General features: G+C 43.9%; 1 protein-coding gene across 4 annotated transcripts in view; it reads left to right on the top strand.

Annotated features, from left to right (window-relative positions):
• atp6v0a1a (ATPase H+ transporting V0 subunit a1a) overlaps positions 1-23,863 on the top strand; it is an 85,050-nt gene extending 61,187 nt beyond the window's left edge. For 2 of the 4 annotated variants that reach the window (XM_084329913.1, XM_084329912.1), the window contains exons 19-22: positions 4,520-4,537; positions 5,209-5,326; positions 9,221-9,392; positions 22,070-23,863. In XM_084329913.1, the coding sequence (XP_084186039.1) occupies positions 4,520-4,537; positions 5,209-5,326; positions 9,221-9,392; positions 22,070-22,163 (402 nt within the window). In that variant the 3' untranslated portion in view covers positions 22,164-23,863. The remainder of the gene's footprint in view (positions 1-4,519; positions 4,538-5,208; positions 5,327-9,220; positions 9,393-22,069) is intronic. The other 2 variants (XM_084329915.1, XM_084329914.1) reach the window with 1 other exon arrangement.
• Positions 23,864-27,437: the final 3,574 nt, after the last annotated feature.

The raw sequence follows: 27,437 nt of genomic DNA, 5'->3' as shown, positions 1-27,437 counted from the left end.
TGATAACTTGCCTGAAATTGGAGCTTGCTGTGAATGTTTTATCTGTATTTTACTGTGATGTTCTTTTTATGTTGAAACTTTCTGCTCGCCAGATCGCTCTTGAAAAGGAGATTTTAATCTCAATGATGCTTATCTGGTTAAATAAAGGATTTGATTGATTGAGCAGCGTTCCGCGTGTCTTCAGGGGCCTGGCGGCGATTCGGTTCATCTGTTACAGGGCTATTGTCACATATCTGGCCTGTGTCGTCATGGTTTCCTCGGCATGTGTAACGCATGTATGTATATAAAGCCATAATTGATCACCTATTCACATACCTGTATTATATCTATATATCCCATACCTACTCTTATTAGTTATACCACTGGCCAGTATGGCTTAGTTGCTACCAAAGTATATTTATACCTGTATCACTGTACATAATTATACTGTACATGCATCAGTTTAGCATATATTACTCAGTAGCTTGTTATATATATAATATATATATATATCATATTTAATCACTTACATTTAGTCATTTAGCTGACACTTTTTATCCAAAGCGACTTACAAGTTCTGTTCAGCAGGAAGGGTACAACTATTTCAGCTGAGTAACAATGTTTGTCAAACAGTGTTGAACTTGAACTGCTACAGTTTTGAGTGCAGAGTAGTAGAGACATAATGTTATATATTATATATATATATATATATATATATATATATATTAGGGCTGTCAGTTTATCACGTTAATTAGATTAATTAATTACACAGCAAATTATCACGTTATGAAAATTAACTCAAAATGTATTACAAATATATAATTTTTTTTTATAATATTTTTTTTGTATCATTCATTCCATAAGAATGTAGAATACACATTTACAGACTTTTTTTTTTAATATGGTCCATTTGCATGTTCTTGGTATCTGATTCTAGGGACATCTATGAATCTCAGGGAATGTATTCCCAGTGTCAGAAATACTGTGGGCTAGATCCACAGAGAATGGATTGCACGGTGCAAGTTGCACCCTTACTTACAATTCATGATGAATTGAAAATGGGGGACCCTGATGTAAACGAGACGAAAGTCTTTCTCTGGTCTGCATCCCCTTAACAATTGTGTGTATTGAGCCGTACTGTATATTGTACCCATTCTGCAATCTGTTAATAACATTTTCATTCAATCAATCAATCTGCGTGGTGATTGATTGAATGAACATTTTATTTTGAGTAAATTGTAATGAACCAAATGAGAATATCAATACATTTTTTTTTTATCTTTGACTGTGAATAATAACACTATGCTCAAATTGACCAGACCTGAAAAATCTAAGCAAATTAATAGATGGAAGATGATTAAACAGAAGGTTTTGTAGATACAGTACTGAATTATGCCATCCGGACACATGCAATTTGAAATATGATTTATAGAATATAGAATATCAGGCATAAAATGGTAATGCGATTAATTAGATTAATTAATTACAAATCCTGTAATTAATTAGATAATTTTTTTTAATCGCCTGACAGCACTAATATATATATATATATATATATATATATATATATATATATATATATATATATATATATATATATATATATATATATATTATAAATAAAATATTAGCATCCATAGTAGGTAGTAATATAGGCAAGGAAGATTACTTGGTAGCAAAGTACTATGTTTAGATGCCAACTTATTTCCGTTGTACTGTACCTGTGCAAGTGACGATACATTTTAATCTAATCTGTTCTGGCAAGGGTTCACCTCAGAAGCAGTGGAGAGGAATTTGCCTTGTTCTATAGTTTATTTCCTGGTGTTATGGCCGGTATCACATCCTTGATTCAGTCCTTGATTGAAGCTGCACTTTGACCAAACTGGACTGTTGTGCACACGTGCCTGCGTTACCTCAGTCTGGCTGGACAAAGGGTAGTAGTCTTGACTACTCTAGTCTAGTCTAGTCTTGTAAATATTAGGGCTGACCTTCGAATATTTTTTTCGGAATTCGAAGCTTCGGGGGCCGAGATTCAATTTTAATTCTAAGCGTCGAGATAAAAAAAATTATTATTTTTTTTACCTTTTTATTTTTATGTTGTGGGACTTGTACAGCACTTTGTTCAACTTTGTTAGTGCTGTAAAGTTTAAATCTTAGACAAACGAAACACTTTGCTTTCATGAAATATTGTAAGCTGTCATTTGAGGCTTTATAAAAGCAGCACAATGAACACAAATCTGTCAGTGCAGAGTCCGACCTCATCTTAAATAACAAACAGCATTGCTTGTTGTAAAGAGAGGCAGAGTTGATTTTGCACAAAAAAAATTTAATACATTATTATTATTATTATTTTTTTTATATATATTCAAATTTTATTTTCATATTCGAATCCCATGCCCATTGAACGAAGCTTCGAAGTATTTAAGACAGCCCTAGTAAATATAGCACCTGACCAGAGGGAAGCTAGTTCAACATGTAGCCAGTATGAGCTGCTTCAGTCATATCCCTGAAAACAAAACAAAAGAAAATAGAATTCTGGTCACTATGATGAAAAAGGGAAGGCACAGTAATCTCTCGCTGCTCATCAGCGCCCTCTGCTGGTTGTAGGTTGTAACTTCAACACTAGTATCCATGTCCTGTGACTGTTGGAAGTGGGTCAGTTGGTGCATTTCAATGCCGCCCAACCGCCAACCCCCAACCCCCCCCCCCCCAAATCCCCCCCCCCCCCCCATCGCCGGTTGCCACGGCAACTGCAAACACAAACATAGGACCGGCATTCCCAAGACCAGAAGGCTTGGTATATGAAAGGGATTGTCGAATGCCAGTCTCTGGAATGTGTATATGACAGTATGTTTTAGAATGTATATTATGACAGTATAGATTAGATCATAGTACATACTCAAAGTGACCCATGTCCTAATTAGCAGCTGTTTGTCGTGCTTCCTGCGGCCTTCTGACGCTAATGAGCAGCTGAGAGCAACTTTTGATATTCTGTTCTCCACAGACTGTTAACACTACACTACCCAGTACCCACCATATACTGTACTGGTGTTAATGCTACACTAACTACCATATACTGTGCTGGTGTTAACGCTACACTAACTACTGTACCATATACTGTGCTGGTGTTAATGATACACTAACTACCATATACTGTACTGGAGTTAATCCTACACTAACTACCATAATACTGGTGTTAACGCTACACTAACTAGCATATACTGTACTGTTATTAACGCTACACTAACTACCACAGTATTTCCCCATTTACCATAATCTCGTTATTAGGGCTGGGCAATTTCCAAATTTCCCTCGGGATGATTAAAGTATTTTTCTAGGGATGCCCCAATCACGTTTTTTGCCACCGATCGTCTATGAGCCATACTGCCGATATTACCGATCGTTTTTGGTTTTGTTATAGCAGCTGGCAGTATTATACTGTAGGTCTAACACAGGCATTCTCAAAGTCCGGACTCCGGTCCAGATCCGGACCGAACCACAACTGTCTCTGGACTCTGAGCAAATTATACTTTTCATTATGTATTATCTATCTGTATTATGAGCGAGACAGCGCCAACACGCAACGAGTCGAAATGCTCCGCTATATCCACTACAAGCGCTACAAGGCCGTTTTGGTTATTTTTCTTTTTACTCCGCGGTAAGCTTAAAGGAAAACTCCAACATTTTGGGAAATTATCTTATTTGCCATCTACCCTGGAGTTAGACAAGAAGATACATACCCTTTTTCTTCTCTGTGCATGCAGTAGGAGTAGGAAGACACGCACCGTTAGCCTAGCTTAGCGTCAGTCACTGGAAGTAGGTTCCTCTATTAGCCTAGTTCCCAATGTCTTCCTACTCCTACTGCATGCACAGAGAAGAAACATTTATGTATCTTCTTGTCTAAGTTTTCCTTTAACGAACTCTCCATGCTCCTCTGGGTGATGGGACTTCAAGTGTCTTATTAAATTTGTTGTGTTGTAACATTGTAACTTTTTTACATTGCTTCCCCCACGAGGTATTTTATCCTGGCATACATTGCAGACGGCATTTGTTGCATCTGTCTCAGACACTTTGTAACAGCTCCACACCGCCGACATGTTTTAGTTCAGTCAACCTGCGACAATGACACCAACTCCGCTGAAAATGGGCTCATTGGTTTTTCACGTCATCGATCGGTGTTCGCAATCTGCCACTAGAAAGCATTATCGGAATTCCCCAACCCCAATCTCATATTTATACTGAATATCGGCCGATGGCGATCGCTGGCCGGCCGGCCGATCGGGGCATCCCTAAGTATTTATATTCTAATTCTATTCAATTTGATCATTAATCCTCTTCCAATAGTCCTATTGTGATGACGTTGTGACACTGCTACACAATTCTGTTGTCTAAAGGAATGATAATATATTTAATATATTTAACAACATTTTCAAGTGATTTAAGTTTATTCCATATTCCTCAGCCCTAATTTGTGTATGTGTGTGTGTATGTGCGCATGTTGTCATTAACCAAACCTAACCTGTTGTCACTTGCTTTCAAGGCCCGCGAGGAGGATGAGGTATGACCGGAGCTGATGATGCTCCCCCCCCACCCCCCTGCCTGCATGCCCCGCCCCGCCCCCATAACTCTGCCCCTTCAGCTTCTGTGGTCTGTGCCAACCGATGCCTCCTGCTCATAGCTGTGTCCGTGTTAGGCAGTGTCTGTGTGTCTGTGTGTACTGTAGTACGGCTGTGTGTGTGTTTCCTGGGTGTCTCTTGGGTCATGTGGGTTGAGGACATTCCTCGGGTGGCTGTTAAGTGGGCATTGAGGCCTGGCGCTGCCCACCAGGCCCAGCCGTGCGGTGGTGAGAGAGAGAGAGGCGTTCTGCTGGTGCTGCCGACTCCTCTGGGTCAAAGGGCTCCTAGCGGGGCCAGCGCTGCTTCTGTCGGGTGTTTGATCTGCTGGTACCGAAAGTGGCTTCTTCAATCGATGACCTCATCACACCCGTGACTCGAGTGAACGTGGGACTGACTAGAACCGTCCTGTAGTTTAGTGTCTCCCCCCCCCCCCCCCCCCCCCCCCCCGGTGTGTCTCCTGTAGGTCCATGTTAATGTGTGTCTGCATGTGGTTCTCTCTCTCTCTCTGTGTGTGTCGTCCTCTCTCTCTCTCGCTCTCTCTGTGTCGTCCTCTCTCTCTCTCTCTCTCTCTCGCTCTCTGTGTCGTCCTCTCTCTCTCCGTGTGTCTCCGCAGTTTAACTTCGGGGATGTGGCCGTGCACCAGGCCATCCACACCATAGAGTACTGCCTGGGCTGCATCTCCAACACAGCCTCCTACCTGAGGCTCTGGGCCCTCAGTCTGGCCCACGCACGTAAGTCCTACCCCCCCCCCTCAGTCTGGCCCACGCACGTAAGTCCTACCCCCCCCTCAGTCTGGCCCTAAGTCCTACATGCCCCCCCCTCAGTCTGGTCCTAAGTCCTCGGTCCTTTTATAGCATAGACACTAGGGATGGGAATTTGCCACAACAATATACAAATATTCGATTGAAAAAAGTTTGGTCCATGTTAACCGAACTCCCCCACCAGAACTCCCCCCAAATCACACTCTAACCTGTGAGCATGCGCACATGAGTCCATCTATTTCGGACCACAGGCCATAACGACATAAACGGTAAATAAAATGGTAAATGGTGCATATTTATATAGAGCTTTTAGCCGACGGCGGAGGCGACCCCATGCCAGGGGCCAACCTGCACATCGGGAGCGATTAGGGGGTTAAGTGTCTTGCTCCAAGGACCCGCTGCCCGGGAGGAACGGGAATCGAACCGGGAACCTTCCGATTACCAGACGAGCGCTCTATATCTCCTCCAGCCACTGGTTCAAAAATATTTAAATTAGGGATGCTCGATATTGGCTTTTTTACCGATACCGATATTCCGATATTGTCCAACTCTTAATTTCCGATACCGATACCAATATCAACCGATACCGATATATGCAGGGTTTCCCCCAAAAAAAACGGAATAATTTCAGGTAACTAATAATTTCACTGGATGCATTCAAAAGGCTTTCTAAATGTAAGCATTATCTGTGCAAAATATGATCATTAAAAAAGTAAAAATTAACATTACATATCTTGTTGTTGAATTAAACCAACATGCATACTTTTGACAATAAATAAAATAAGAATTGGTTCTCACTTGCTTGCCTGGGTAAATAAAGGTTAAATAAATGTAAAAAAAAAATATATATATATATATATATATATTGTTATTGTTTTTTTTTTACCGATACCGATATTTTCCGATATCACATTTTACTGCCGATATCGGCCGATAATATCGGACATCCCTAATTTAAATATCTAATTGGAAAAGGTTTGGTTAACCGAACTCCCCCACCAGAACTCTCCTCAGATCACACTCTAACCTGTAAGCACACGCACACTGTCATGAGTTCATCTATTTCAGACCATAGGAGGCCATAACAACATGACATGTCCTGGCCAAGTCTCCCTTCTTCACACTGCGTTTAGCACTGTAATGCTAGCTAGCCCATAGCCTCCTGGATCAATGATATAAGCACTGCTCTCTCTCTCTCTCTCTCTCTCTCTCTCTCTCTCTCTCTCTCTCTCTCTCTTCTCTGTCTCTCTTGTCTCTCTCTGTTTCTCTCTCGTCTCTCTTCTCTCTGTCTCTCTCTCTCTGTTTCTCTCCTCTCTTCTCTCTTCTCTCTCTCTTCTCTGTCTCCGTCTCTCTCTCTCTCTCTCGGTTTCTCTCTCTTCTCTCTCTGCTTCTCTCTCTTCTCTCTCTCTCTTCTCTCTCTCTCTCTCTCTCTCTCTCTTCTCTGTCTCTCTCGTCTCTCTCGTCTCTCTCTCTCTGTTTCTCTCTCTCTTCTCTCTCTCTCTCTCTCTCTCTCTCTCTCTCTCTCTCTCTCTCTCTCTCTGGCTAACATAGCTGGCATGTTAGCAAATCTCAAGTTAATATTTTATTAGGTTGCAAGGTAATGTGGAAGTTCCCTTCGAGGCCTTTATGTTCACACCTCCCCCTCACCTGGTCGTCCCTCCCCCCTCCCCCCCTTTTCTCCCAGAAAGCTTAAAGGAACACACACCAACTTTTTGGGAAATTAGCTTATTTGCCATCTACCCTGGATAGACGAGCGGATACATACCCTTTTCTTCTCTGTGAATGCATTAGGCTTGCCCATTAGGCGCAGTGATTTCATCGCCTCAAAAGCTCTGTTGCTTTTTGAAAAACGGGACTTTTGAGGTGATGAAATCACTGGCGCCCAGGCAGCAGTGGTTTGGCAAAAAGAATATTCAGAGTATATCTGCTTAGAAAATGAAAATGTCAAAATTTCATAAAATCTCCACGTGGTAAATACACAGGTCACAACATGTTTACAGGAACGTTTTGGAGTGTATTTCGTGACCGTAGAGAACTAGGCTACACTGGCACACCTACTTACAGTGAATGACGCTAAGCTAGGCTAACGGTGCGGCTGTTCCCTAAGCCTACTGCATGCACGGAGAAGAAAAGGGTCTGTATCTGCGTGTCTAACTCCAGGGTAGATGGCAAATAAGCTAATTTCCCAAAAGTGTGCATGTTCCTTTAAGCGGTGGGGCAGGGGGGGGGGGGGGGGGTGCTTGGTCCTTTCTCCTGGCCAGAGAAAGTCAAGTCCTCTATCGATCAATTTGAACAATATATTTGTAACCATGGAGATTTGCCCACGTGCTAATTAACCCCTCTGGTTCCAGTGAAGGAGTTATAGTCTGCTAGTCTAAAAAATAATTAATAGGAAGAAATTCAAACCTTTATTTATTCTCCAAAAGACAATTGAGGTCACCCTCATTTTCAACGTCGTAGAGACTTTACAGACATTTCAATGCATAAATGTTTACAATATAACGATAATAAATATTAATAACTATCTATATAGCACTTTTCACACGTGGACCGCAGTCCAGAGTGCCCCCACAGCAATTAGTATAAAATGAACATAGGCATAAAATCAGCACACAATTGACGGAATAAAAAACAGTGCATGAATTGCAGACATAAGAATAGGTATAAAAGTAGTGCAGCGCAAACGTGCAGACTTAAGAATAGGCATAAAATAAGTACAATAGTACAATGTTGCTCGAAGGCATGTGAACCCCCCCCCCCCGGAAAAGAAGTTGACTTTGTTTTGTCTTAATATGTACGTTAAAATAATGAGAACATGTGTGCATGGTTCTTGCTACTCTTAATGCTTATATGAACCAGTACACGATCCAGCGACCGATCCACGAGTCATTTATTCATTTGACCGCTCCTCCGCCGCTCAGTGGGACTAATATCCTCCTCCCGTGTCCTCCTCAAGTTTCAAGTTTGTTTATTAATTATCACAATAAAATACACGTACTTTACGGTGAAACGCTTGGTTCTGTATGAGCCCCCGAGAGTGTGCTTCATACAGAAAATAAAATAAGAAAGTTAAGTAAATAGGAATATACAATATACATATATATACAGTACAATATACAATCTGAAGTACAATCAAAGGTACAATGCAGAAAATGAGGTACAAAACTTTGAGGTAAGGTGCAAAGGCAAATGAGGTATGAATGTAGTGCAAATCTCTTTAATAATAGATCAATATAATGTAGTGTTAAAAGTGTCAAAAATGAGTTTTAAGGTGAGTGTTTGTTTAAAAGTGAGTGTGTGGGTGCGGCTAAGTGGCGCAGTGGGCAAGGCGCTCGCCACTAGTGCAGGAGATGCTGGGTTCGAGCCCAGCTCCCGGCATTACTACCAGCTTGGCTGGCCGTTCACACTAATACAATTGGCAGTATTAGAGGGTGGGAAAGCTGGCGGGGTGGGTCCGGGTCGTTGTAAACAGCGACTCCTACAGTTCGGTCGGGGCGCCTGCTCAGCGCGGATAGGATCTAAGGGGGGTAGTGTGATCCTTCCACACGCTACAGCGCTACGCCCTCTCAGTGAGAATCCGCGCTGCCAGGTGAAAAGAAGCGGTTGATTGGCTAGACGTGTGTCGGAGGAAGCACGTGATAGCCTCCACTCTCCCAGACTGACTGTGGGGGGTAAGTGCGCAGCGACCAGGAAGGGGATTGGGAATTGGCATAACGACTAACATTGGGATGGGAGAAAAACGGAGGAAAAAGGAGGGGGGGGGGGGGGGGGGGGGGGGGAGTTGAGTGTGTGGATGTGTGTGCAATGAGTGTAGATGATGGGTTGTCGCATGTCCTCACATGTCGTCCTCCTCACGTCCTCCAGAGCTGTCCGAGGTGCTGTGGACCATGGTGATGCACATCGGCCTCTCCTCCAAGAGCTTCGTGGGCTTCCTCCTGCTCTTCATCATCTTCAGCGCCTTCGCCGTCCTCACCGTCGCCATCCTGCTCGTCATGGAGGGTCTGTCGGCCTTCCTGCACGCGCTGCGGCTGCACTGGTCAGTGACGTCCGGGACCCTCTCACTGTCACATGACCACACTGTCAACCCTTTCACTGCCGCACCACCAAACTGTTAACCCTCTCACTGTCACATGACCACACTGTTAACCCTCTCACTGCCGCACCACCAAACTGTTAACCCTCTCACTGCCGCACCACCAAACGGTTAACCCTTTCACTGCGACGATACAGAAGGTTAACCCTTTCACTAGCACACTACAGAAGGTTAACCCTTTCACTAGCACACTACAGCAGGTTAACCCTTTCACTAGCACACTACAGCAGGTTAACCCTTCACTACCACACGACAGCAGGCGCTGGTGCTCCTAAAGTCTTCAGGAGTAGGTAATAATAATAATAGCTTAATTTTATATAGCACCTTTCAGAAGACCCACGGTCGCTTTACATAACATAACATTACATTACATAACACATACATTACATAACAAAAGTAACAAACATAGTGGACAGACGCAACATACAAAGTGAGAAATTAGGGGTTAATGGCCAAGTTGAAGAGGTGGGTTTTGAGCAGTTTTTTTTAATGAGTCCAGAGTTTGGGCGTTGTGGAGTTCTGCTGGGGAGGGAGTTCCAGAGGGTGGGAGCCGCCACACTGAAAGATCTGTCCCCAAAAAGGTCCGCAGTCTGGTTCGGGGGATGGAGAGCTGACCAGTGTCCATGGATCGCAGCCAGGGACCGTGACTGAGCGTAGGGGGTGGAGGAGGTTAACCGTCTGTAGTTGTAGTGTGATAGTAAAGGGTTAACCTTCTGTAGTGTGGTAGTGAAAGGGTTAACTGGTTATTGTACATACTGTATTCCCCCGACATTTACTGTGACGTATTCATGCGACCTACTGAAGACTTTAGGAGCACCAGCGCTTTGTAAATAGGTACGCTTCCTGTGTCCCTGACGCATTAAGATGATAAGATGAGATATTCCTTTATTGATCCCCTTGGGGAAATACAGGCGTCATAGCAGCATGGGGGGAGGGGAGGTACAGGTACGGGCAGGGTAATAGTAGAAAGACATAAATATAGGCTATAAAACTATAGTAAATTAAATATAAGCAGTATAAACAATATAATTAACTCTGAATATACACATAATATGAGCAAGTAAACAGTGTAATCAAAGGTGCAGATGAGGGTCTGTATGCCCCATCGGTTATGTTGTACGTTACAATAAATATGGTCAATAACACTAGAATCTGAATATATACTATGAGTAAGTAAAGTATACAGTATACAGAGGTGCAGTAATACATAACTGGTACCCTAACTGGCACGATATACGTCATACGTTGTAGGTTAAAATCCAAAATAAAATTTTTCATCCAATGCCACTTTTCCCCACACATAATTTACTTTCAACAAGGCTTGGTATCGTTAGATAAACTCACACGGGTGCCGTATTCATTCATGCTGACGACCCGACGACGCTCTCCCGCCCCGGGGGACGAGAATCAACCATCCACTCAAATATCCAACAATAACCCACCATTCACCATCTGCACGTCCGGCGAACTCTTGGTCGAGTTTAGGAACTATACACGGTAGTGTAATTTCAATATTTACAAGCTTTGATGTAGAAGATTGGTATATTTCAGATAGGTAGGTTGGTAGACAGACAGACGGACAATTAATCAAGTACCTACTGCTTAACACTTACAGTACAAAGGTGCATCATCATCTTCGTTTTACGTCCCTATTTTCCCACTACAGTGAGGTTGGACGGGGCGATGACTCCACGTCACTGGAGTCATCATTTTTGGTTTGTGGCTAGTTTTATACCTCGGATGCCCTTCCTTACAGGTAACCCCCATTGTCGGTGAGGACCTAGCCTTTGCGTATTCCTACACACACAAGGCAGTGCGGTTTTCTTTCAGGGTTTTCTCCCTTAGTCTTTGCGTTTCCCTACGCACACACACACACAAGGCAGTGCGGCACCCTGTATCCCTAGGTAGGGAGGCTAGAGAGGGTACTAACACCCTGTATCCCTAGGTAGGGAGGCTAGAGAGGGTACTAACACCCTGTATCCCTAGGTAGGGAGGCTAGAGAGGGTACTAACACCCTGTATCCCTAGGTAGGGAGGCTAGAGAGGGTACTAACACCCTGTATCCCTAGGTAGGGAGGCTAGAGAGGGCACTAACACCCTGTATCCCTAGGTAGGGAGGCTAGAGAGGGTACTAACACCCTGTATCCCTAGGTAGGGAGGCTAGAGAGGGTACTAACACCCTGTATCCCTAGGTAGGGAGGCTAGAGAGGGTACTAACACCCTGTATCCCTAGGTAGGGAGGCTAGAGAGGGCACTAACACCCTGTATCCCTAGGTAGGGAGGCTAGAGAGGGTACTAACACCCTGTATCCCTAGGTAGGGAGGCTAGAGAGGGCACTAACCCCCTGTATCCCTAGGTAGGGAGGCTAGAGAGGGTACTAACACCCTGTATCCCTAGGTAGGGAGGCTAGAGAGGGTACTAACACCCTGTATCCCTAGGTAGGGAGGCTAGAGAGGGCACTAACACCCTGTATCCCTAGGTAGGGAGGCTAGAGAGGGCACTAACACCCTGTATCCCTAGGTAGGGAGGCTAGAGAGGGTACTAACACCCTGTATCCCTAGGTAGGGAGGCTAGAGAGGGTACCAACACTTGCCCAAGGTGGACCCTCAGACTAGTGGAGTTGTCTGTCTTCTCCATTCTAGTTCGGCTTCCGCTAGAACTAGCCACTGCCCTATGTGCATGTGATACATAGTGAGCAGCAAGTACACACTGCTCAACACTCGTAGGTGAAACAAATCCTGGCTGCACAGCTGTGATCCTGGATCTGAGGATGTGTTGAAATGCTCGAGCCGTCTGCCGGCAGCTGACACACGTTCAGAGCAGCTCCCCTCCTGGTTCCTCCAAAGATGCAACGGACATTTTAAACGCGTCTTTAAAGGTAATTGAAAAGCAATTATCCAAATGAAGCCCTGTAGAATCGACTCTGTTGATTTCTTTACAGTAAGTCAGGGGTCGAGACCGTCGAGTCCACCCTGTGAAACCCCAGCATGTCTGTAGGTATGCCACGGGCCTGCAGTGCCCCCTGCTGGTTAGTCCAGCCTTTACCTTTGGCTCTTGTCCCAGGGCGTCTGGTCAAAAAGCCATCGTTTCCACAGAGAGCGGCACACTTATAGGTTTGGAAACTGAAAATGGCCGACCACATCTTACAAAGGTGGTTCTGCCCATGTGCAATGCATGAACCGAAGCCAGTCACTGGGTCCCAGAACATCGGGAACTCTTGATTTGTATTCGGTGTGCATTCTGGCAGAACCCACTGTTCAAACACTTCGTATTTACCCCCTGGGGTGTTTTCTCGCGTGGATTTAACAGACCGTGGCTGTTCTCACCACCAGTCACCACCCTGCTCTCTCCTGGCCCAGGGCCTCGAGTACGTCTGCCTCCCATCCAGAGCTTAGGCAGGCCAGGATCCGTGTGGCCCCTGGGTCCAAGCGTCCCTGGCATGCGTCCCTGTGTTGATCCTCCTGCAGAGGAATGTCCAGAGGCCCCGCGGACCCGGTCCCCACGGGCCGGCCACCAGGGCTTCTGATCATCAGAACCAGAATCAGAATCACAAAGGTGGTTATTGCCAAGTGAGCTCGCACTACATGCAAGGGATTTATCTTTCGCCACTTGGTGCATCGACATTAACGGACAAATAAAATGGAATATATAAACTAAATTAGAATATAGGACAGGGCTGTACAATTGTGCAGGGGTGTCGTAAGAGTATATACACTAAATTAGAATACGAATACAGTGGAATAGAATATGTAACAAGAGTTGTGCTATTGTGCAAAGAATATGTTGTGCATATACATGTTCAGATGCTCACAGTTTTGAGTATATGTGCAAATATATATATAGTCCAGGATCACGGGTAAGATAATGACCGGAAGACTTGTTTTTCAGTTATTATTATTATTGTTCCGTGCTTATCGCAAACATGTTACTGAACAAACCCCTTTTGATGTCGAATACATAGTTTTTCAGAACTGCTTTTGGCTTTTATTCCTGTAAAGCTGTTTCTGAATCATAACTTAGTGTGAACTGCCTTTTTAGTCTTTCTATTTTAGAAGGCCGCTGCTTCTCGGGCGTCTTCTGAGGTCTTTTAGCAGATCTGGTATCAGTTGGCAGTAGGGATGTCCGATATTATCGGCCTACCGATATTATCGGCCGATATTGGCATTACAATGTGATATCGAAAAATATCGGTATTGATTTAAAAAAAATATTTATTTTTTTACATTTATTTAACCTTTATTTACCCAGGCAAGCAAGTAAGAACAGATTCTGATTTTATTTATTGTCAAAAGTATGCATAATGTTGTGTTAATTCCACGACAAGAGATATGTAATGTTACGAATAAATAAAATGATGATGATGATGAATTACCTGAAATTATTCAGTTTTTTGGGGGGGGGGGACCCTGCATATATCGGTATCGGTTGATATCGGTATCGGAAATTAAGAGTTGGACAATATCGGTATATCGGTAAAAAAGCCAATATCGAGCATCCCTAGTTGGCAGGAAATGTTACTTGTCGTAGGCTGTATCTCTGTATTTCTGCTAAAGCAGAAGTGGTCGACGCTTCACAGACTCCCAACAGAAGGCTCCGTCGGCCCCTCTCCCCTCCCATCACTTGATACTAACCCAAGAGATTCCAACAGTGACTCAGATCGTTTGGATCCCAGTCAGTAATCACTTAACGCGCCGTTTATAATTAAACCGCGATCTATTTTAGATCACGCAGAGTGATGTTGTCAACGTCGACCCATTTGTTTAAACTACGTTTTTTTTTGTGGCGGAGGAGAAAGAAAAAACGAAACGTTAAGCCTCGAGAGCATTCAATCCGTCGGTTACGGAATTCCTCAAAGACGGAACGCCGTCGCCGTCGTTCACGTTGGGACGTGAAGACGTACAGGAACCGATCCCTTCGACGTCTACCTTCTTACTCCAGACAGACTGTGGAATGGGAAGCATTTGGACTTCCTTCGGTTTGGCAGGTCATCTAGCCCCGTTAGATAGCGATGGGCTGTTTTTAAAAATAGAGCCTGATCACTTTCCCCCCCGGGGGCAGGCTTAGGTTTCTGGCCCCAGTTTAGAGGGGCAGGGAGACGGTCGGGGGAGGGTGCAGGTGGGCTCTCGCACCAGCTGCTCTGCAGAGGCAGACCGTGGAATGGGGGGAACCGGGGGGTCGTCTTGTCTCTTAACACTCAACTCAGCGCCATCCGGGCCAGATAGAGACGTTAGCCCCGTGTCTTACACGTGCTCCGGGCCGCGAAGGAAGTCCCACCGCGGGCTCGTGGAGATGGGGGGCGGGCGGCTCGCAATGACCCGTGTGGAAGGGGGGGGGTGTTGATATGCACTCTAGATTGATTGATTGATTGAAAACTTTATTAACAGATTGCAGAATGGGTACAAGACAGTACGGCTCAATACTAACAACTGCTAAGAGGATGCAGACCAGAAAAAGACTGTCGTCTTGTTTACATCAGTGTCCTCCATTTTCGATTGCTAGACATATTTCATTTCAAACCTTTATTTAAACTCGAAAGGCAACGTGAGTTTTCCCCTCACTTACAGTCACGTCGAGTGTACAGACAGAGTTAAGCAAAAAAGAAAAAGCATATATAATCACACATCATATAAAATCATAACAATAAGACGAGTAAGGATAACAAATAAATTAAAACACGTACAACTTAGGTTGGAGATCAAGGTTTTAAACTCTGCAACAGAGGGGAGAATCTCACGCTTTAAGGACCGTTGGAGTTCATCCCAGGAGCTAGAGGGGCATCATGGCAAAATGCAGATTTACCCTGTTCAGAGCAAACTCTAGGGGACCTTAATATTCATGGTAATTACTGTACATGTGCAGCATATATAGGCATATATAATTACTATTCTCATCAGCTTGAATTTCCCCCTCCACTATAAAACGTTGTGTAGTGAGATGTTCTTTACCCCGGCGCCTCGACGGCGACGTCTAACTGGCCTCATCGGATGCATCACTGGAGGTGTTGGGATGTGTGCCGTCCGACCACCTGGTATGGCGGTCAGGCTGATATAGTTGTCGGACCGGCCATGTGGTCGTCAGGCTGTAGTGTCCGGTCGACGACAGACGTCACCGTCTCCTCGCCTCTTCCGGTACGGCGACCGTATGGCTGCTCCTGACGGCACGCGCCACCAGCGGGGCTTCTGATTTCACAGCTGAAATCCTTGGGGAAATGTGGGCATCATAGCAGCATGGGGGAGGGGAGGGGGGATGGGGAGGGGAGGTACAGGTATGGGCAGGGTAATAGTAGAAAGACATATAGGCAATAAAATGTTATCTGAATATAGAAATATGATACAAAATTAACAGTTTAAACAAAGGTGCAGATGAGAGTCTGTGTTTCCCCTTCTGAGACACTGCTCTGAGGGAGCAGAGCGGGCGTTTTATTATCTTTGTTATTATTATTATTATGAATGAATGAATGAATGAAAACTTTATTTAACAGATTGCAGAATGGGTACAATACAGTACGGCTCAATACATACAATTGTTAAGGGGATGCAGACCTGAGAAAGACGTTTGTCTTGTTTCCATCAGGGTCTCCCATTTTCAATTCATATAGACATATATGACATACATGACATACAGATAGTCAGTACTGCTACATCTATACATTTATGACATACCAGATTTGCAAATACAGTACTGTTTGATTGTGATACAGAAGGAGTCAAGAAAAGGGAGTATATACATTTGACGTAGAAACTGTACATTGGAGGAGGTTGGGTGGGGGGGGTTGGGTACATTGGGATATTGACAACCATACTGGGTAATTTACATTGGAGGTGGTTGGGGGGGGGGGGGGCCGGGGGGCACACTGTATAAACAAGTAACACTGTACATTGAGGGGGGGGGGGAGGAGACACTGTACAAACAAACACAATTGTACATTGAACTATTGACAAAACCATACTAGGTAAATGACTGTACATTGGAGGGGGTTGGGTTAGGATATTTACAGGGGCCAGTGTTGAATTGCAGTCTCCCGTAGGTGTCCCTTGAGAGAGGTTTTGAAAGTGGGTAGTGATCCACATTCCTTTACAGCTTTGGGTAGGGCGTTCCACATTGATGTGGCATAATTGCGAAACGTGTTTAGTCCCTTATTTGAGCCGAATCTGGGTTTAACATGATTTGTGGAGCTCCCTCTGGTGTTGTGATCGTGGTATTCACTGACCTTTGGGAAGTATTTTGACATGTACATGGGTACCTTGGTCGTGTAGTGTATCTTGTAGACCAGGCCCATTGCAAGTTGTTGTACTCTGTCGTCTACTCTAAGCCATCCTAGGTTGTCAAAGTGGGCAGGGGTGAGGTGGGTTCTAGGAGTAAGGTCAAGCAGTAGTCTGACCAGTTTGTTTTGAGATGTTTGTAATTTTGTTTTTAGCGCCTTTGAGGTGCTTTGGTACCATGAGGTGCAAGCATAGTCGTAGTACCCCTGAATGAGTGCTCCTGCCAGAGTCTTCAGGTGTTCTTGTTTACCAGAGAGGAGATCCGGTACAAGAATCGAGTTCGTTGGTTGACTTTTTTTATTACATTGGATGCCATTTTGTCACAGGAGAGATTAGCCTCTAGGATGGAACCCAGGTAGGTAATTTCATCTTTCCTTGTGACAATATTGTCACCCACTGTAACTGAGAAGCCGTCGGTCTTGCTGAGTTTGTTATTTGAACCGAAGAGAATGGACTCTGTTTTGCCCATGTGTAATGATAGTTTGTTATCAGCGAGCCATATGCAGATTCTGCCTAGTTCCGAGCTGAGGGTTTTTTCAACCTGTAACTTGTTCTTGTCAGAGACCAGCAGGGCTGAGTCGTCCGCAAACAGGAACAAGTTGCAGTCACAAGCTGACGACATGTCATTTGCATAAATTAGGAACAGTAGCGGTCCTAGTATGCTTCCTTGTGGAACACCACAGCTCACTGTGAGGGGGGGGGATAGGGTACCGTTTACCTCCACCATCTGTTCCCTCCCCTCAAGGTAGGATTGCATCCAGCTCACTGATAGACTATCAAAACCAATTGCTTTTAGCTTGTCAATCAGAATGGAGTGATTGACCGTGTCAAAGGCCTTTTGTAGGTCCAGCATGACCATGCCGCAGTATTTGCCTGCGTCCACCTCTTGTTTGATGTGGTCATTCAAATAGAGAAGGCATGTGTCAGTGGAGTGGGATGTTCTGAAGCCAGATTGGAATTCGTAGATTAGATTTTTTTCCGCTAGGTACTTTTCGACCTGTTCGTAGACTATTTTTTCCATGACTTTCGAGATGGAGGTGAGAATAGAAACAGGGCGGTAGTTGCCTGGGTCTAATTTGCTGCCCTTTTTGTGCAGAGGGGTCACCCTCGCAATTTTGAAGTCCTTGGGGATGTGTCCCTGTTTTATGGAGAGGTTTATTATGTGTGTGATGATTGGTGTGATGGCGGCTGCTGAGTCTCTGAGGAATTTAAGATAAGATAAGATAAGATAAGATATTCCTTTATTGATCCCCTTGGGGAAATTCAGGCATCATAGCAGCATGGGGGGAGGGGGGAGGGGTACAGGTAGTAAAACAACACAGTATACAGGTAGTAAAAGACAACACAGGCAGTGTAAACAATTTTGATCAATATGGTCAATATAATTTACTATCTGACTAGCTGAGGAATATTCACATTATTCACAGTGTCACATGAGGTGCAGTATGCAAGAGGTAGTGTTATAATAATTTACTATCTACTGAGTATACATTAATCAAAGTACCAGGGTAGTCTACTTTGTCCCCCTTGGGTTCCTATAAGTCCCAGGTCAATGTCTGGTAGCAGTCGCTGTCGCTGCCCCCTGTTGTGGGGCCTGGAGGCTGCTAGTCGCTGCCCACTGTTGTGGAGCCTGATGGAGGGGATGTTGTCATGGCCAGTGGCCTTGTTAGGTTGGAGGGCGCTCAGTTTATTGAGTACCTCATCTGTTGTTACCATTTCCAGCTTGAAGTCGTCCTTGCGGACCCCTAGGTTTTTGTAGTAAGCTACTATGTGTTCTACCCCATAAAGCCCTGAGTGGGAGGGTAGTTTGTTTACCAGTGTTGTGGCTATGTTTGTGAAGAAAATGTTTAAGTAATTGGCTACATCCAGCTTGTCTGTGATGAGCGTGTTGTCCGTTTTTATGTTTATGTTTGAGAATCTGGTTTTAAGTTTTTTACTGCATCCTAGTTGATTATTGAGTAATTTCCAAAGTTCACGTGGTTTGTTTTTGTTTTCCTCAGTTTTGTCATTGATGAAATTCTTTTTTGCAGTTTTGATCATGGAGTTTACGTCGTTTCTTAGTCTGTTTCTTTCTAGTTTGAGTTCAGTCACGTGGGCTTGGAGTTCACTGCTCGTGCTTTTAGTAAGCTTTGACTGACTTTTACGAAACTCAGAGCATTTTTTGTCTCTGGTTTTCATAGCGGCCAGTATTTCGGAGTGCATCCACGGCTCAGCGCGATTTTTTACCCTGGTGGTTCTTAGGGGGGCCATGTCGTTTAGTATTGCTGAGAATTTGGTTTTGAAACCAAGCCATGTTTCGTCAACCAGTGTACCATTGAGTTCATCTGACCAGTCCAGACTCTCCAGTTCAAGGTTGAAGGCCTCGCTAGAGTAGGTTTTGAGGTCTCTAGATGTGACTGTTTTGTGGCAGCCAGCCTTTTGTTTTAGTTTTTTTCGGGTACAGAATATCATATAATGATCACTTAACCCACATGCTATAACCCCTTTATTTGAGATCTTGGACTTGTCGGAGGTCAGAATGAGGTCAATGGTAGTCTGAGTTGATTCGCATACACGTGTGGGTTGGGTGATTAGCTGGCTGAGGCCATGCAGATCACAAAACCTACTGAAGGCCTTGAAGACGGGTGCATCTTTTCGTTGCATATCCGTGTTCCAGTCTCCAATAAGAATTGTCTACATCTTCAACTCCAGCTAAACACCCATCCAGTGTATCATAAAAGCCACTATGATCTGGCGGCCTGTAGACTGTGCCAACCAGTAGGGATTTCGCCCTTTCGAATAGGATTTCCACCCATACAGTTTCAATTGATTTATGATTCAGGTCATTTCTGTTGATGAATTTGGTGTCCTTGTGTATGTACATACAGACACCACCTCCATGTTTGTTCCTATCATTCCTGATTATTGAGTAGTTCTCAATCTCTATCTCTGGATCTTTTACAGAATCGTCGAGCTTAGTTTCTGAGAAGCACAGTATGTTTGCCTTACCATTTATGAATATTTGTTTGATTTCATCCAATTTGTTTTTTAAGCTGTTAATGTTAATAATGTTCAGTCCATTGGCGTTGGTTATTTCATTGATGTTGGCAGGTTCGAAGTATTGTTCGTTTGTGATCTGTTCCTCTGTGTTGTTGTGGGTGGGAAGGGGGGAGGGGGGGGTCGGGTCCCGCGCCGTGCTGGAACAACAAAGAAGGGGGGAGGGGGGGGTCGGGTCCCGCGCCGTGCTGGAACAACAAAGGAGGGGGGAGGGGGGGGTCGGGTCCCGCGCCGTGCTGGAACAACAAAGGACTCGTTCCTGGTTGTTTTCGTTGTTAGCTCTGCTAGCTAGCCGGCTATCGGGCGTCGAGATGTTTACATCCCGCGTCGAGATGGTCGTCATGGTTTCGACCCTCGGTTCACCTCCTCTCGTCACTGCCTCACGTGTGCTCGTCTGCAGTGGCGTCATTGGGGGAGCTTCGCCGCCCGCGCTGTGGATGTAGCCACAGGTTGCGTTGTTGATGCTGTTGGTCGCGATGGGAACCTCCATCGCTTCTTGCTGTAGTCTCTGGTTCCGTGTCATTACGGGACCAGGGTTCTGATGTATGTCACCCGACATGAGCAGATATAATAAAAACATTGATCTCTTATTACACTTGCCTGCCGGGGGTAATTTCTTTCGTTCCGGATTTGCAGTAAGTACTGCGTGGATCGCCGTGGCTCCGAAGGCTGGATGTTTCCTCTCCGTGCCCGTTAACAAGTAGAAGTCGCAATGGGACTGCTGATTTACGTTTTCGCTACCCTCCACTTCTGTCTGGAGTTGCTGCTTGAGTTGTGAATTCAGGTACAAATCCATAATCCACAGGAGGGAAAGTAGAAAATGCGCAAAGTACTTTTTTGTTGTTGCTCTGTTGCGTTGGTTACGGGAGCTACGTAAAATGCGACCGTCCATGTTGAAGCCGATACGGTACATATTATATTTGTTTGTTTTATGGAAGCCGCAGAAGTCACAGTGACCTCTTCCCAAAAGCTAGATGGCGTGAAAACAAAGCATTCCACAAATTATGTTTTGAGACGGAATTTCCCTGGAACTCGAACCGGCTATGTGGTTGTTGGTGTTGCTCCTAACATGACGACGACCTCTCTTTTTCTTTCTTTCTTTCTTTCTTTCTTTCTTTCTTTCTTTCTTTCTTTCTTTCTTTCTTTCTTTCTTTCTTTCTTTCTTTCTTTCACTCACTCACTCACTCACTCACTCACTCACTCACTCACTCACTCACTCACTCACTCACTCACTCACTCACTCACTCACTCACTCACTCACTCACTCACTCACTCACTCACTCACTCACTCACTCACTCACTCACTCACTCACTCACTCACTCACTCACATATATATATATATATCAGGCCATGTGAGCGGATCGGAGCGTGAGCGGCGCGGGGCGCGGAGCGGGCGGTTTTGACGTGAGCGAGGAGTGGGTTTTAAAATGAGTCGGCGCGACGTCCGGAGCGAGAGTTCTCCTCCGCTCCAATCCACTCCAGGCCGCTCACAGTGGTTTAACACTGTTGATGTAATATATACATGCAGTACAATGCCAAAGCAACAGATGGCGATGTACAAACATGAAGGCCATTTTTAACCAATGAGAAGGGTTCAGGCTTCGTCACTGTAGAGACGCCCACCATAGATATCTATGACGCCCACACTCACTCCTGTTAGAAAAAGTATCGACGCCATTGTTGTTGACGTTAGCTTACATGCTAACGTTAATGGCAGCGACCATAGCATTGTGGCTTGGCTAGCCTATCATCGCTTAATAGAGCTAGTGAATGGATAAACAACATTATTTAACATTGCAGAATGGCTACAATTACAATGCGGCTCAATACAAACAATTGTTAAGGGGCCCAGGGGGTGTAGACTGTTGTAGTTTGAGCTCATTTACACCATGCTCCAAAAAAGAAAAAGAAAAACTGCCGAGCGATCTGGCGCGGGGAGCGGGGAGCGCTCGATTCAAGGTGAGTGGGGAGCGAGCGGAGAGCGACTTGGGGGCGGGGTCAACATGAGCGATTAGCGGAGCGGACCAAGCTTTAAAGAGCGAAGAGCGGATTTCTCGGCCGCGCCGATCCGCTCACGTGGCCTGATATATATATATTTCAATTCAAAGGGGCTTTATTCATGTCATTTTCTTGTCACAGCAGCTCACAAATCTTGCTGCTGTGTTTGCACATGGTTGTATTTCACCCAGTAGGTATGGGAGTTTTGCGTTATTTGCCATCTCTCTCTCTTATGCCTCTCTCTCTCTCTCTCTCTCTCTCTCTCTCTCATGCCTCTCGCTCTCTCTCTCTCTCTCTCTCATGCCTCTCTCTCTCTCTTTCCAGGGTGGAGTTCCAGAATAAGTTCTACACGGGCCAGGGCTTCGCATTCCTCCCCTTCACCTTCGACAGCATCCTGGAGGGAAGATCCGAAGACTGAACGCCGCCCACACTTCTCTCCCAAATACCCACGCTCTTCTCCCGAGAACCCCCGTTGTGCGTTCAGCCGGTCCTCGCCAACTCGTAAAGTCAGACGTTTCCTAGTTCACCACTAAGGGAATTGCACTTGAATAGTCGACTGAGTGGTAAATAAATACCAGCGGTAAACTCTGGCAAGTTCCACGATATCCACGAAGTTTATGAGTTGTGATGTGTCGGTGACTTTTCACCTTTTTGTGGTGTAAAACATACTGTACTTTATTATGAACACGGGGTATCATGAGACATGAAATATTATTATGGCATCGCTAAGAAATGTATGAACCCCCCCGGCATCAAGAAAAAGGTTGAATATCCGACTGAATCCGCTGCCTTGGATCTGACTAGTTTCTGGCTTTCTGGCCTAACTAGCACGCCCGGACGCTATCGCCTCATATATATATATATGATTTGGTCACATAATAGACTTTTAGGAGTTGACGAGGGCCGACGGAACGCACTGTAATATTGTGTAGAGTAGTAGTTTCTGTGTGAAGTAGACTCCACCCTCCTCCCCGTGATCAACCCTGCCGTTCGTTTTAAAGCTGCCCTTTTTAAGAACGTGTCTGGTCCACTTCCCCAAAATCTCTACGAATACAAACCGATATGTAATCATATTCAGCTCAAATATGTCCTCGAATGTATGTTCGTTAACACGGCTATTTACTACTACTACTACTAGGGGGGAAAAAAACATTTTTTATAAGATACTATATTTGTTTTTTGTTTTTTTTCTTCATGAAACCTGTTGTTTCCTCTTCGTCATCACTGTGGGATTTGCACTACTGATCATTATGGACGGGGACGACTAACTAGTCATAACTCGAGTCACGTGTAGCAAACTCCTCGCTGATTTATGTGAATGAGATTGTTTATTCAGATTGAAACGACAAGGACAGATTGAAAAGGGTGAACCAGACGAGAGCCAGGGGTGTACCTACATAATATTTTACACTTGTATGTACCATCTTATTGTAACCTCTCTTACCGTTCTCTCTTGTGGTGGTCCTGTAAGTTAGTGGTCCTATACCACCAACCGGCGTCTCGTTCACGTAGAGCTGCATGTAATACCCACACCCCGGTAGATCTGTGCACTTAAAATTAAACTCCACACTCCGATCTGTACTGTAAAGGTCAAAAGGGAATAAATTATATTATAAAACCGTTGCATCCCAAGATCCACGTTCTCAAATCTGTGAAAACGGCTCCAGTCAGAGGGCCTTGTCTTCACATGAGTCCGGTTAGTCCCACATCATTAGTGTGGGTTATATATGAATAATGCAACATTTTCTGTGATAATCCATGAAGTTAATATTATGTTATTGTGAGTTTTTTTTTTCCTTTTTCTGTGTCCCTTTTGTCATTCCTCGTGTTGATTTAATTATTCGCTAAATGTTTACAGTGTGTTGATTTTGTTGACCCAAGCTGAAGGGGGGGAGGAGGCTGCAGTGGATGATGCTGTATTATGACTCATCACAAACCTCACCCCCGAGGGAAGCAACGTTTGCGATTGGAGGATCAAGAGAAGAGGGGTGGGGTTTGAGATGATGTCAGTTCCTCCACTCTTGCATCGGCGACCAGCTTTTAGAAGGATGTTGTTGCTCTGCTCTGGACTCTGTACCATATTATGTGTTTGTGAATAAAGTGGAAAGAGCAGGTTTACCTGCTGCGTTTGTTCTGTTCTTTTAAATGTCCTGTCTGGGATTCACTCCCATTATAACTTCTGTCTTCCCCCAAAGTGTTATATAATTCAATTTCACACTAGAAGGGAGGCTGTATTAACTATCACAACATTAAAGGTGCTGTAAGTGGTATCTTTTTTTGTAATGCGTGTCAAATAGCGCTACATTCCAACAGCCATCACTGATGGTGTTGGCTCAGTAACATGGTCTCTCAGTCCCCCCCTGCTCTGCAGTAAACATGGAATATATTTGCTGGTATCCCTTCCAGATGTATCCAATCAAGAGAACCCTAGATATTTGTATTTCAAGAAGTCTTTCCAAGCCAAATTTATTTGCAAACTGTCATGGAATCTAACTCCTCCGCTTCCTGTATTGACCCTATACCCACAACATTTTCCTAAGCGAATATTCAAGACTATTGCAAGTCATGTCCTAAATATTATAAATACATTGCTTTTGACAGGCATTTTCCCAGACGCTTTCTCAAAACAGCCGTCGTAAGACCCTTACTAAAGAAACCCAATCTAGACAGTAACTATAGGCCGATATCCAACCTCCCATTCATCAGCAAGATATTTGAAAAAAAAATCTCGATACAAATAAACTCCTTTCTCAAAGAAAACATCATGGAGGATTTTCAATCAGGCTTCAGAATGCACCATAGCACTGAAACTGCTCTTACTAAAATAATTAGTGACCTCAGAATAAACTGATGCAAACAAAGTCTCAATTCTCATCCTATTAGATCTAAGCGCAGCGTTTGACACGATCGACCATGATATCCTAATAAATCATCTACAAGGTTAGTTGGTCTTTCTGACTGTATTAAACTGGTTCAGAACATATATCAAAGGGAGAACATCAGGCTTGGAGAGCATTCTGAGAAACATGACGCCCCCTTTCGGAGTTCCACAGGGCAGCTGCCTTGGTCCATTATTATTATTCTCACTATACATGCTGCCACTTGGAGACATCGTTTGAAAATGTATGTTTCCATAGTTATGCAGATGACACAATTGTACATCTCCGCTGAACCAAATTATCACACCGCTATTAACTCCATTTCCGCCTGTCTCTTAGCAATAAACAAATGGATGACGGAACAACTTCCTAAAATAAAATTAGGACAAAACTGAAAGCCTACTAGACGGCCCTATAACAAAGAAATATTACAGAGCAATATGGGGCAATTTACTTCTTGGATTACTTTTTATTACAGGTTCTAAACTGGGGGTATCAAACAAGAAAGACTCAGGCTTTAAAACTGTGTAGGACCCAGGCCTAGAACCGCCCTGAGAGGGGTTTGAAGGGTCAAAGTGGGTATCAAACAGGAGGGAAGACTCTGGTTTTAAAACTGTGTAGGACCCAGGCTTAGAACCGCCCTGAGAGAGGGGTTCGAAGGGTCAAAGTGGGTATCAAACAGGAGGGAAGACTCATGTTTTAAACTGTGGATACCAAACAGAGAAGGTAAAGACTACTTTAAACTAGGGATGCACGATAATTATTGGGCCGATATCAGCAATTATGACGTCATCCCGATATACCAGATACAATTATTGATAGCTCTGATAATTATAATAAAAAAAATTTACACTTAATTTTTTTTTTTTTTTACTTTTTTCTTTTCATGTCAACGTTCACACGCACAATATATGCTTACTTAGGATTTTACTTGATTCAACAACAAAGCAGTCGGGGCAATGGCAAGCCGAAAACGGTCGAAAATGTGGTTATTTGAAGTTTGGATAATTTTTTTTTTACAACTGAGGTATGTAGATTACATTTTTAGAGACTAAAGTACCGAAAAAAAGGTACCGTTGGGTACGGGTATCGATTCACAGGTACCGGTACCGTATCGGTTCAAATGTGAACGGTACCCATCCCTACTGACAAAGCACAATACCTGTTGGTTTTTAGTTCACTCATTGTTCAGGGAAACACATTGTTAATGACATTGACGGATTGTGAATTTTGTGATTGACAAATTGAAATAAATATAGTCACTTTATTTGAAGAGTCAAAACTGTTCTCTTGGCTTTGTTTTGTTCATAGTAGTAACGCTCATGTCATGATGAATCTGGTTAGGTCAAAACTACAGGAATATACATTAAAAAAAATATATATATATCGGTATCGACCTTGAGGAGCAGAAAGTTATCCATATCGGGGTTAACAAATCAATATCGTGCACCCCTACTTTAAACTGTTAAACAGTAATCCAAAACTATTTTATTGCACTGCATTTTACTCTGTCTATTCTATCTTACTCTTTTTATTGTCTATTTAAAACGGAATCAAACCATAAACAAGGTGGCCTGTTGGGATGTTACTGTGATTTTATCTGCTCATTTTATGCCTGTCTTTTGTCTGTTGTGAAGCACTTTAAGCTGCAGTTTCAGTATGAAAGGTGCTATACAAATAAAGTATTATTATTACTGCCCTTGTAGATTATTTTTTACTTGATTCAAGGATACATTTGCTTGAAAGTAGTTTTTATTTCTTATATTTGTCAGAGCATTTTTGCAGTGTGGAGTTCTCTCTCCTGATTAGATGAAGTGGGAAGGGATACCATAACATGCATGTCCTGTTTATTGCAGAGCAGAGGGACTACTGACCAAATAATACCACTATATTATCTACTACCACTATATCAGTGATGGCTATCGGAATGTAGAGTTATTATTTTTAACAAAACAGCACCCTTTAATAAAAATAACAAAATCAAAAGATAACTGCACCGTAAGCATCAAAAAGACGGAATGTATTAGCAAAATAATGTGTGCAAAGAAACATCGATTAACATGGGGGTTGACTATAACTCCCTCTGGTGGCTGCAGAGAGAAGTGTTTTGTTTTAATTTCCTCAGTCGTCCACAAGATGGCGCTGTTGGACAGGCTCTAGTTGTAAGAATCGAGCTGTTTGCTTCTGGCTCCGGTAAGAGGCAGACAGTCACACTAATCCCCTGCAGACGAGCTTGAGTTACAGGAGACGCGTTGGCTCTTCAAGGAGTGGAACGGTTCATAGAAACGGGGGATATTTTACTGGACCTCTCGTAATGTTGTGAAATACTGTAGTTGCCTGCATGTACCCCTCACTGAGACGGATATGGCACTAATTTCCAGGTTATTCCCCCCTTTTTGCTGTCTAACAGACTTTGCAAAAATAGAAACGTTCAGGAGTTTGATTGATTGAAAACTTTATTAACAGATTGCAGAATGGGTACAATACAGTACGGCTCAATACACACAATTGTTAAGGGGATGTAGACCAGAGAAATACTTTCGTCTTGTTTATATCAGGGTCCCCCATTTTCAATTCATCGTAACATTTATGACATACACGACATACAGATATTATAAGTACTGTTACATCCAGACATTTATGACATACAAGATCTACATTAAGAGACAGAGTTTCTAAAAGAGAGTATACATTTGAGAGGGAAGAAACTGTACGGGGGGGGGGGGGGGGGGTGGATATTTACAGGGGCCAGTTTAGAATTGCAGCCTCCCGCTAGGTGTTCTTTGAGAGCAGTTTTGAAAGTGGGTAGGGAT

This window comes from Notolepis coatsorum, assembly GCF_963971535.1.
Source record: "Notolepis coatsorum genome assembly, chromosome: 14".
NCBI classification, from domain to species: Eukaryota; Metazoa; Chordata; class Actinopteri; order Aulopiformes; family Paralepididae; genus Notolepis; species Notolepis coatsorum.
This window is presented reverse-complemented; position numbering and strand designations above follow the sequence as displayed.